Genomic DNA, 11,760 nt, shown 5'->3' with positions numbered 1-11,760 from the left:
GACTAGGGGGTCACTGGGACTGAGCGCGGCGGCCTAGGGAGTGACCCCTCCCCCCCCCCCGCCGCGGCGTCAGCCCGCTTACCGCGCCCGTCTCCGTGGCCGCGCCGTCCAACCGAGTCCCGCCGCGCTCCCTCGGACCCGCCTGGCCGGCAGCGCTCCGGAGCCCTGCTGTGGGCCCGCGGACCTTGCAGCGCTCCGGGAGCTGGTTCGCTGTCCGCCGTCCGCGTTGAGCGCGCCTGGCAGGAGGGCGTGGACTGCTCGCGCTGCCTCCTCCCCCTGCCCAGGCCCCTGCCCGGGAGGAGGAATGCGAGAGCGCCGCCCCGCCACTTGCGGAGCCTCGCGCCCAGGGTCTGAATCCCGGAGCTCTCTTGCCGGCTGGAGGATCGCGGACTTTGTTTTCAAGCTAGTTGGGCGGCCTAAGTGAAGAGGAAACCGAAACCTGCGCCTCCGAGTGGCAGCTGGGCCTGGCGGAAAGCACTGGGTGGATTACAGCGGGGACGTTATCCGGAGGATTCGGAGCTCTGCGGGTTACCAGCGCTAGGGCCATAGGCAAGTTAGCATTCCTCTCCCTTCTGTAAAGTGAGGCTGTCGAGGAGGAAATGTGATGATTATTTTGCAGCCTTTAAAATGGTAATTGTGAAGTCTCGAGCGAAATTGGAACTGCTTGCTATTCGTGTTATATTAAAAAGCAGGTAATAAAATTATATGCACAGCAGGCCGGGCGCGGTGGTTTACGCCTGTAATCCCAGCACTTTGAGAAGCTGAGGCGGGCGGATCACTTGAAGTCAGGAGTTCGAGACCAGCCTGGCCAACATAGTGAAATCCCGTCTCTACTAAAACATACAAAAATCAGCTGGGCGTGGTGGTGGGCATCAGTGATCCCAGCTACTGGGGAGGCTGAGGCAGGAGAATCGCTTGAACCCGGGAGGAGGAGGCTGCAGTAAGCCAAGATTGCACCACTGCACTCCAGCCTGGATTATAAGAGCCAGACTCCGTCCCAAAAGTAAAAAAAAAGCGCAACAGGATTATATGCTGTAAAAACAAACAAACAAACAAACAAAAAATGTATGGCAAGAGAATGAGAACACAAGCCACAGACCGGGAGAAAATATTTACAAAAGACACACCTGATAAAGGACTGTGACCCAAAATATACCCCCCCTAAAAAAAAACTCTTAAAATGCAATAATACAGAAATATGCAACCTGAGTAAAAGTGGGGAAAAGCTCTGAACAGACACTTCACCATATGTATATGTGGATGAAAAGATGTTCAACATTATAGATCATTAAGGAATTACAATGTTTTGAAAAAACTGAAATACTATTATACATTTATTAGAATGGCTAAAATCCAGAACACAACACCAAATGTCGATGAGGACCTGGAACAAAAGGAACTCTCACTCGTTCCTAATGGGAATGCCTAATGTTAGAGTCACTTTGGAAGACAAAGTGACTCTAACATTAGGCATTCCCATTAGGAACGAGTGAGAGTTCCTCTCTTAGCCAAGCTCTTTTTATTTTAAGATTAAGCAACTCCACACCTTGGTATTTACCCAAACGAGTTGAAAACTTATGCCCAAACACCTGTACAAGATTGTCTATAGCAGCTTCATTCATAATTACGAAAACTTGAAGTCATCTATGATGTCATTTGATGGGTGAACAGATAAGCGGTGGTACATCTATACAATGAAATGTTAAGTGCTGAAAAGAAATGGGCTATGAAGCCACAAAAAAATCCTGGAGCAATCTTAAATGTATAAATCTAAGTGAAAGAAGTCAATCTGAGAAGACTACATAATGTGTAATTCCAACTATGTGACATTCTGGAAAAGGAAAAACTATAGAGATGGTAAAAAAAAAAAAAAAGTGGTTGCCGGGGATGTGCAGGGAAGGAGGGATGGATAGGTGAAGCACAAGGGATTTTTAGGGTAGTGCAGTCTAATAATTACAGACGGCATCTGTAATTATCAGTATCAGACTGCATCTCAATTATACATTTGTTAAATGTATCTTGACTATACAACACAAAGAGCAAAACCTAACTGTGGACTTTGGCTTATAACGTATCCATGTTTTATCCATATTGGTTCATCTATATAACCATGTACATATGTTGGTTCATCAGTTGTAACAGATATTCCACAGTAATTCAGGATGTTGGTGGTAGGGGAGGCTGTGTGGCCCAGGATGTTTGTGGGAAGGGATATTTTCTTTCAGCTTAGTTTTGCTGTAAACTAAAACAGATCTAAAACATAAGGTCTATTCATTATTTTTTAAAAGATGTATACATATCAAAAAAGACAAAAGGCAGAGCTATTCATTCAGCAAAGCTTTCTATCTACTGTATGTCAAGCAGGTACTAGATACAAGAGTATCTGGTGATAGATACAAGAGATTAAAAAAGGAATTCATTCTTTTAATAAATATTTACTGAGCACCTGTTCTAGGCACTGAACACTCAGTTGTGAATTAAAAATTTAAAGAAATCTGTGTTCCAGTGGGTAGTGGGTGGCTCATGCCTGTAATCCCAGCACCTGGGGAGGCCTAGGCAGGCAGATTGCCTGAGTTCAGGGATTGGAGACCAGCCTGGGCAACATGGTGAAACCCTGTTTCTACTAAAATACAAAAAATGAGCCGTGTGTGGTGGCATGCGCCTGTAGTCCCAGGTACTCTTGGAGGCTGAGGCAGGAGACTCACTTGAACCCAGGAGGCGGAGGTTGCAGTGAGCTGAGATCGACCCACTGCACAAAAATCAAAAACAAAAAAAAAGCTGGCCACACTTGTAATTCCAGCACTTTGGGAGGCCAAGGTGGGCAGATCACAAGGTCAAGAGACTGAGACCATCCTGGCCAACATGGTAAAACCCTGTCTCTACTGAAAATACAAAAATTAGCTAGGCATGATAGCGTGCACCTGTAGTCCCAGCTACTCCAGAGGCTGAGGCAGGAGAGAGAATTGCTTGAGCCTAGGGAAGCAGAGGTTGCAGTGAGCCAAGATCATTGCCACTCCACTCCAGCCTGTGACAGAGCACGACTCTGGAAAAGAAAAAAAAAAAAAAAAAAAAAAACCAACAACACTGTTCCATTTGTGGAGCTTGCATTCTAAGAGGGAAGACAAAAAGTTAATGCCCATCACTATCCTCTGGACATCATGTGACCTTGGGACATTGGAAATGCATTGTTTTTGCTTCATTTTGTTTTCAGTGTTCTAACTCAGAAGCACCTATTTGGGAGCTTTCCTCATTACTCCCAGCAAAAGCCATGAGAGTAGATTGTGCATGGGAGGAAGGAACTGATCCCTGCAGAACGCCAGAATGGAAAGGCAAGAAACTGCCCAAGGTGAGAAAGTAAAACCAGAGAGAACAAATAGCTGGCACTACCTCTGAAGCCAGTGGAGGCAAAGTGTGAATATGAGTGGTTGGGTCTCTTGGCCGCAGATCGGAAACCAAAGGAACTGCCCACCCCCAGGCTGCAATTCCCAGTGCCCTTGGAAATGAGCCTCACCCATCCAGCTGAGGCTGGGAGACCTCCCTGACTCCTTCCCATCTCTCCCTCCTCCCCACACTCACCCCCAAGGCCTGTCCTCTGCGCCCACATTTCTCTCCACTTCAGATCCTGTGCCTGGCCTAGTGCCCAGGCTTCTTCGTGAGCCTCTGGTTTCCCTAGAACCGCTTCCAGGACACCTCACCTGTGCTTCCCAAAACGCCAACCAAACCACTGGAGAGCCTTGGACAATGAACACAACCCGCTCCCCGCAGCGACCCTCAGCCACAGCCACACAGCAACCTGAGAGGTAAGCGGTGTCTCCATCCTCTCGTCCTTCCTCCTAAATCTCCCGGGGCCCTTAGGGTCCCCTCAAAGCCGCCTTGTCGAAATGGTTTCTTCTCCACCTGCCCCTCCCCTGATTGAGCCTCACTCAGGTCACAGCCTCCATCTATGGCCATCCTGAATCCCTCCCAAAGTCACCTCTTGGCAGACACTGTTGCTCCCCCTTAGGAGGCGCCATGACAATCACGGATTAATTCCACTCACCCTCAAACTGCGGCTGGGAGGCTCTGATTCCCTCCCTAGAGGAGGCTTCCTAGACCCGCCGGCGCGACCCTCCCTAGTACAACCCTTCCGAAGGTGATTCCGCATCTGCTTGCTGGCGGTCCCCGCAGACCGCAGGCTCTGCGAGGGGCTGCGCCTGGCTGCCAGGATTCTCAGGCCCTGAAGGAGTGCTCCGGGGAAGGAAAGGCCCCATCCATTTCGCTGAACTATGGATAAGAGCGCTCGGATTTGGAACTGGAGAATGGTGACTATAAAAGATAAGAAGCAGGACAGACGTTGTCATACCGTGGACCCCAGAGCAGAGAAGAGCAGTGGGAAAATAGGGCCGGCAGGTGGGGAGGGGGCTGCGGGGGGCGGCTTTCACCCGGGAAGGGCAGCCAGGAGGCGTCGGGTTGCGCGGCGTCTGCGCTGGCTCCGGGGTGCCGAGGCAGAGACCGGCTGCGCGCTGCGAGGGAACCCCCAGAGACCGTTGCTGGCCCCACCGAGACTGCACTGCCTCCCCGGGGCTCTTGGCTGAACGACCTCTCCTGTCCTCGAGTCCCACCTCTCGGTGGCAGCTGGGGGACCTGAAGCTCGCCACTCCCGTCCACTAGCCCTGCCCTTCGCGGGGATGCCCTCACCTGCACCTCTTCCAACGCTGCCGCCGTCTCTGTGCCGCGCTCCTAACCTGGTCGCCGATCCCTGAGGCGCAGGACCGGATCCTACTACTGCGCTCGCTTCGGATTTTCACTCCGGACTTTGCAAGCACCGCCTTTTATACTAGACAGCTTTATATAGCAGACTTGCCGATCACACGCAGTTCCAGGAACCAGCGGGGCGGCGCGCGAGGTGGCCGGGGCAGGGCTAGGGGCAGGGCCAGGGTTCCCCAACTTGCCCCGCCCAGGGCGATGTCCAAGACTGCCTCCGCCAGCCGGAGACCAGCCAGGTGCCCAAGGCGCACGCTCGGCCTCACTCACCCCCAGCGCTGCGGCCGCTTTGGACAGGGTTCCGAAACGGACAGCTTAGAGAAGTAGGTTGGTAGCCTGCGGTGTGCGGGACCTCCGCGCCAAAAAGCAAGGGGTCTGCGGCAAGGAGACGGAGCCTGGAACCCTGGGCTTTCCTACTTTAAGAAAGTAGTTGGGTGACAGCCAAGCTCGATGTTCAGTGGAAAGGCCCCATGGGTCCACTCCTCTTGTCTAATGAATTTGAGGGATTCAGTTAGAACCAAAGCATGTGTTCCAGATCCCACCACTAACTAGTACTAGTCCTGGGTACTAGTACTAGTACTACTCCTGGGCACTACTACTAACTGGTGCTAGTCCAGATAGAGAAGCAGGCGTCTTCACTCCTAGTTCCTGAGCCCTTCCCCTGCCACAGCTGCTTGGACTGCGGTTGGTTTAAGCAGCCCCACCATTCCCGCAAAGTGATGGGAAGAGACACTGAGTCACACGGGCTCAGGACACTCCTGTATCCTCTATCAGGGGTCCAGAGGCAGAGACTTGGGGGAGTTGATGCGGCAGTTTGTGATGTCATCAGATATCCCCCCACCGCCTACATCCTAGGCTGGGCGCAATTTGAAGCATTTCGTGTTGACACGGTGACATTCAGAGGAAGAGAACAGACCAAATGGCTCCCAGGGAGAGTCTCCCAGAAGCGCGTCCTCCTATTGCAAATTGACCAGAAGCAGAGCTTTCTCCTGAGGGCCTGAATTAGGGAGAGGCAAGCCAGGTGCCTAAGGCACAAAATTTCAGGAGGGCCACACTCCTAGGGGCCAATCCTGTATTTGCGCGGCCCTGAGAATCAGAACCTCCTTCAATTTTACACCGTAGGTTCCTAGCTTGTTTTTTAAAATGACACCCTTATTAAGGTTGGGCATGGTGGCTCATGCCTGTAATCCCAGCATTTTGGGAGGTCAAGGCGGGCAGATCATGTGCCAAGAATTAGAGACCAGCCTGGCCAACATGGTGAAACATTGTCTCTACTAAAAATACATGGTGGCGCACACCTGTAATCCAGCTACTCAGGAGGCTGAGGCAGGAGAATAGCTTTAACCTGGAGGTGAAGGTTGCAGTGAGCCGAGATTGCACCATCGCACTCCAACCTGGGTGACAGGGTGAGACTCCGTCTCAAAAAAATAAAAATAAATATATATAAATAAAATAACACCTTTATTAAAATACATTCACATACCATAATATCCATCTGCATGCAATTCAGTGGTTCTTAGTACATTGACAAAGCTATCCAGCTATCACTGCTAACTCCAGAAGGTTTTCATCACCCTAAAAGGAACTGTGATATCCGCTAACAGCGGTTCTCCACTTCCTCCTCCCCCCAATCCATGGAAACCACGGATTCATTTTCTGTCTCTGGATTTCCCTATTTTGGGGGTTTCATGGAAAATTAATCATACAATACATGATCTTTCATGACTGCTTCTTTTACTTGGCATAATGTTTTAAAGGTTCATTCTTGATGGTTTAAGATAGCATTTATCAGGCTTTATTTCTTCTTATGGCTGAATAATATAATAATATGTGTTTGCATATATCCATTTTGTTCATTCATCAATTGACAGACATTTGGCTTTTCTCCATCTTTTGTCTATTATGAATAATGCTGCTATCAACATGTGGGTAACCCCCCATATAGGTACCAAGGAATGAGAGCTAAGCAGAACCCTGGCACAGTTAGGGCTTGAGGAATATCTCACTTTATAGTGTTACTACTCAGCTATTTCCTTTTAAATAATCCTTTACATAATCACATATTAGTTTATAGAAATAGGGCTTCAAGAATCCCTTTATATAATCCTCTATATATAATAGAGTATGAGTGCCTAAAGAATATTTCTCTACATATGTACCTATAATTATATCTTCGTTCATAATCAGAGGAATGCCTAGAGTGGACACAGTACAGAGCATGAATTAAGGAATAAGCAGCTCATAATCAGAGGAATGCCTAGAGAAGACACAGTGCAGAGCATGGTTTAAGGGAAAAACAGTTATACCAGGACAAGAATCAACGGCCCAGGTGGCAGCATTCAGTATCCTAAAGATACTCGCTGTATGGCAGGCTTGGGGTGAGAGCCACTCCTCCTGATAGAGGAGTTGTAGGACCTTGCTCCAGTTCTTGTGGAAGGCTGCCCTCAGAACGGCAATCCACCTTGGTGACTGTGAACTTTATCAGCTCTTGCTACTGTGCTGCTTGAAAAGCATCTTTTTATAGAACCCATTGGAAGCTGCCAGAAGGCAGCAGTAACTCTGACAGCTCTGTCACTGCTATGTGACTTAAGCCATCCTCCTATAAATCTTCTTAGAAGTAGTTTGCCCATAGATAGAAGTATTGCACGCTGCACCCTCTTCACTGTGCATGACCCACCTTCAAGCCTCAGTGACCTCATGGCGGTGGACCCCTTACTGCACATGGCCCTTGCCTTCATGGGAACGGGCCTCTTGCTGCTCACTGTCCACCTCCTGGCCTAGGTGACCTAATGGGGGTGGACCCCATGTTTTATTGCTCACGACCCTATCACTATCCTTAAAGATGATTTCACTCACTGCCCTGCCCACTAACCTATACACAATAAATATTCATGCTTCTGGACATTCGGGGCCTCGCCTGACTCCGCTTGTAGGTGGTGTGGCCCCCCGAGCCCAGCTGCATTTTTATTGTACTTCTGTGTCCTGTCTCTTTATTTCTCAGATTCTGCGCCTCAGCAGAGCATAAGGCTGACCCCACGACCCTGTGGGGCCCTCAGCCATACATCTGGCTCCCAAAGTGCCCTATACAACATACGTGTATAAATATATATATATGTTTTCTTGAACTTATCATGGGACGAATGAGTAGTCTTGGTGGGTCATATGGTATAACTCTATATTGAACTTTTTTAAAGAACTGCCAAACTGTTTTCGCAAAGCTACTGTGCAATTTTACATTCCCACCATCAATATGCAGGCATACCTCAGAGATATTGTGGGGTAGGTTCCAAACCACCACAATAACGCAAATTACACAAAGTTTTAGCAGCCCTGTGCATATAATAATTACGTACTATACTGCAGTGTATTAAGTGTGCATTATGTCTCACACATATACGTATCCTAATTATAACACGTTATCACTAAAAAATGATGACAGCCAGAGAGCGGGACGTCCGACTTCTGAGAGGTAACCCTTGTTGCGGTAACGACGAAAAAGAATTAAATATGGGTGATGTTGAGAAAGGCAAGAGGATTTTTATTCAGAAGTGTTCCCAATGTCACACCGTGGAAAAGGGAGGCAAGCACAAGACTGGACCTAATCTCCATGGTCTCTTTGGGCGGAAGACAGGTCAGGCCGCTGGATTCACTTACACTGAAGCCAATAAGAACAAAGGCATCATCTGGGGAGAGGATACACTGATGGAATATTTGGAGAATCCCAAGAAGTATATCCCTGGAACAAAAATGATCTTTGTCGGCATTAAGAAGAAGAGAGAAAGGGAAGACTTAATAGCTTATCTCAAAAAGGCTACTAATGAGTAATAATTGGCCACTGCCTTATTTATTACAAAACAAATGTCTCATGACTTTTTTATGTGTACCATACTTTAATAGATCTCATACACGAGAATTTACATCATGAATGACTGACAGAATATTTTGTTGGGCAGTCCTGATTTAAAACTAAGACTGGCTTGTGGTTAAATGAGTATGTTCAGTTTTTGGATTTTAATAGTAATTCCAATTTAGTAAATTCTATCACTGTTTACCCCTTCTAAAGATATGATTAGACTTCCTTAGTAATGCTAAATTTTTCGCAGAGATGGTGAGTGCCATCTTAAAACTTACTGGAGATTGGTTTTATATTTAGATTTATATAACTGGTTATGTGAATATATTTAAATATGGGGGGAATTCCTTTACTGTCTCAGAACCAAGCAAGATTCACCTGTGTTTTGTGTTCATTTGCCTCTTAAAGGCAAGGGTTGAAGATAAATGGGTAGCAATAGCTAGTTTATATTTTTGGCCTTAACTATGCCAATCTAATTAGAATTCCCTTATTTAAAATGGTTCCTTTTACTTATTGAAAGGCATTTTGTGTGGTTTATGTGTAATATCAAAAATTATTTAACACATCACACATTTTATAGATGATCTATAAGGTCACATGCTTTTAAAATAGTTGCCAATTAAACTTCCCTCTCGGATTCTTTACTATCTAAGTCAAACTAAGTTATAATTTAGGATTGTCTTTAAACAGCCATTCAGAAAAAAAAACTGTACAACTGCTGTGTATTTGTGATTGGGAATGGTGCTTTTGCCAACTTAAAAGGACTAAAGCAGAGGAGATATACAGAAATCTAAAAATGATGTGTGATCATAAGACTTAAGATAATTAAAAAGAAAACCACAGATCAAAAAAAAAAAAATGATGACAGCCATCTGAGCCTCAGTGAGTCATAATCGTTTTGTTGGTGGAATGGCTCGCCTCCATGTTGATGGGTGCTCACTAATTAAGATGGTGGTTGCTGAAGGTTGGAGTGGTTGTGGCAATTTCTTAAAATAAGACAAGTTTGCTTCATCAATTGATTCTTCCTTTTATGAAGGATTTCTCTGTAGCATGTGATGCTGTTTGATAGCCTTTTATACACAGTAGAACTTATTTCAAATTGGTGTCAATTTTCTCAAATCCTGCCACTCCTTTATCAACTTAGTTTATGTTGCATCCTAAATCTTTTGTTGTCCTTTCAACAATGTTCACAGCGTCTTCACCAGAGGTAGATTCCATCTCAAAAAAACCACTTCCTTTACTCATCCATAAGAGGTGACAGTGACTCCTCATCTGTGAAAGTCGTTTTTTGTTTTCGATTGTTTGTTTGTTTTTTGAGATAGAATTTTGCTCTATTGCTCAGGCTGAAGTAGAGTGGCATGATCTCGGCTCACTGCAACCTCTGCCTCCCAGGATCAAGCAATTCCTGCCTCAGCCTCCTGATTAGCTGACACCAATTTGAAATACACCAACACAGTGAAACCCCATCTCTACTAAAAATACAAAAATTATCTGGGCATGGTGGGCACCTGTAATCCCAGCTACTCAGGAGGCTGAGGCAGGAGAATAGATTTAACCTGGAGGTGAAGGTTGCGGGGAGCCGAGATTGCACCATTGCACTCCAACCTGGGTGACAGGGTTAGACTCCGTCTCAAAAAAATAAAAATAAATAAATATATATAAACAAAATAACACCTTTATTAAAATACATTCACATAGTATAATATTCATCTGCATGCAATTCAGTGGTTCTTAGTACATTGACAAAGCTATCCAGCTATCACTGCTAACTCCAGAAGGTTTTCATCACCCTAAAAGGAACTGTGATATCTGCTAAGAGCCGTTCTCCACTTCCTCCTCCCCCCAATCCATGGAAACCACGGATTCATTTTCTGTCTCTGGATTTCCCTATTTTGGGGGTTTCATGGAAAATTGATCATACAATACATGATCTTTCATGACTGCTTCTTTTACTTGGCATAGTGTTTTAAAGGTTCATTCTTGATGGTTTAAGGTAGCATTTATCAGGCTTTATTTCTTCTTATGGCTGAATAATATAATAATGTGTGTTTGCATATATCCATTTTATTCATTCGTCAATTGACAGACATTTGGCTTTTCTCCATCTTTTGTCTATTATGAATAATGCTACTATCAACATGTGGGTAACCCCCCATATAGGCACCGAGGAATGAGAGCTAAGCAGGACCCTGGCACAGTTAGGGCTTGAGGAATATCTCACTTTATAGTGTTACTACTCAGCTATTTCCTTTTAAATAATCCTTTACATAGTCATATGTTAATTTATAGAAATAGGGCTTGAAGAATCCCTTTATATAATCCTCTATATATAATAGAGCATGAGTGCCTAAAGAATATTTCCCTACATATATACCTATAATTATATCTTCGTTCATAATCAGAGGAATGCCTAGAGTGGACACAGTACAGAGCATGAATTAAGGAATAAGCAGCTCATAATCGGAGGAATGCCTAGAGAAGACACAGTGCAGAGCATGATTTAAGGGAAAAACAGTTATACCAGGACAAGAATCCATGGCCCAGGCGGCAGCATTCAGTATCATAAAGTTACCTGCTGTATGGCAGGCTTGGGGTGAGAGCCACCCCTCCTGATAGAGGAGTTGTAGGACCTTGCTCCAGTTCTTGTGGGAGGCTGCCTTCAGAACGGCAATCCACCTTGGTGACTGTGAACTTTATCAGCTCTTGCTACTGTGCTGCTTGAAAAGCATCTTTTCATAGAACCCATTGGAAGCTTCCAGAAGGTGGCGGTAACTCTGACAGCTCTGTCACTGCTATGTGACTTAAGCCATCCTCCTATAAATCTTCTTAGAAGTAGTTTGCCCATAGATAGAAGTATTGCACACTGCACCGTCTTCACTGTGCATGGCCCACCTTCAAGCCTTGGTGCCCTCATGGCGGTGGACCCCTTACTGCACATGGCCCTTGCCTTCATGGGAACGGGCCTCTTGCTGCTCACTGTCCACCTCCTGGCCTAGGTGACCGAATGGGGGTGGACCCCATGTTTTATTGCTCATGACCCTATCACTATCCTTAAAGATGATTTCACTCACTGCCCTGCCCACTAACCTATACACAATAAATACTCATGCTTCTGGACATTCAGGGCCTCGCCTGACTCCGCTTGTAGGTGGCGTGGCCTCCCG

General features: G+C 46.2%; 2 protein-coding genes across 7 annotated transcripts in view; one reads left to right on the top strand and one right to left on the bottom strand.

Moving 5' to 3' along the window:
- Positions 1–4,821, bottom strand: part of RIPK1 (receptor interacting serine/threonine kinase 1) — a 45,071-nt gene extending 40,250 nt beyond the window's left edge. For 2 of the 6 annotated variants that reach the window (XM_074398390.1, XM_074398387.1), the window contains exon 1: positions 83–1,381. The gene's annotated coding sequence lies outside the window, so the exon portion shown is untranslated. Of the gene's footprint in view, positions 1–82; positions 1,383–4,039; positions 4,306–4,677 lie in introns of those variants that run through there. The other 4 variants (XM_074398388.1, XM_039462706.2, XM_010338092.3 and 1 more) reach the window with 4 other exon arrangements.
- A 3,336-nt stretch (positions 4,822–8,157) lies between these two features.
- LOC101033270 (cytochrome c) lies at positions 8,158–9,455 on the top strand. The gene has a single exon (XM_003927716.4). It carries the CDS (start codon positions 8,173–8,175, stop codon positions 8,566–8,568), a length of 396 nt encoding a protein of 131 aa, XP_003927765.3. The 5' UTR covers positions 8,158–8,172; the 3' UTR covers positions 8,569–9,455.
- Positions 9,456–11,760: the final 2,305 nt, after the last annotated feature.

This window comes from Saimiri boliviensis, chromosome 4, assembly GCF_048565385.1.
Source record: "Saimiri boliviensis isolate mSaiBol1 chromosome 4, mSaiBol1.pri, whole genome shotgun sequence".
Lineage (NCBI taxonomy): Eukaryota > Metazoa > Chordata > Mammalia > Primates > Cebidae > Saimiri > Saimiri boliviensis.
Note: the sequence above shows the minus strand (reverse complement) of the source record. Positions and strands in the feature narration are given on the sequence as shown.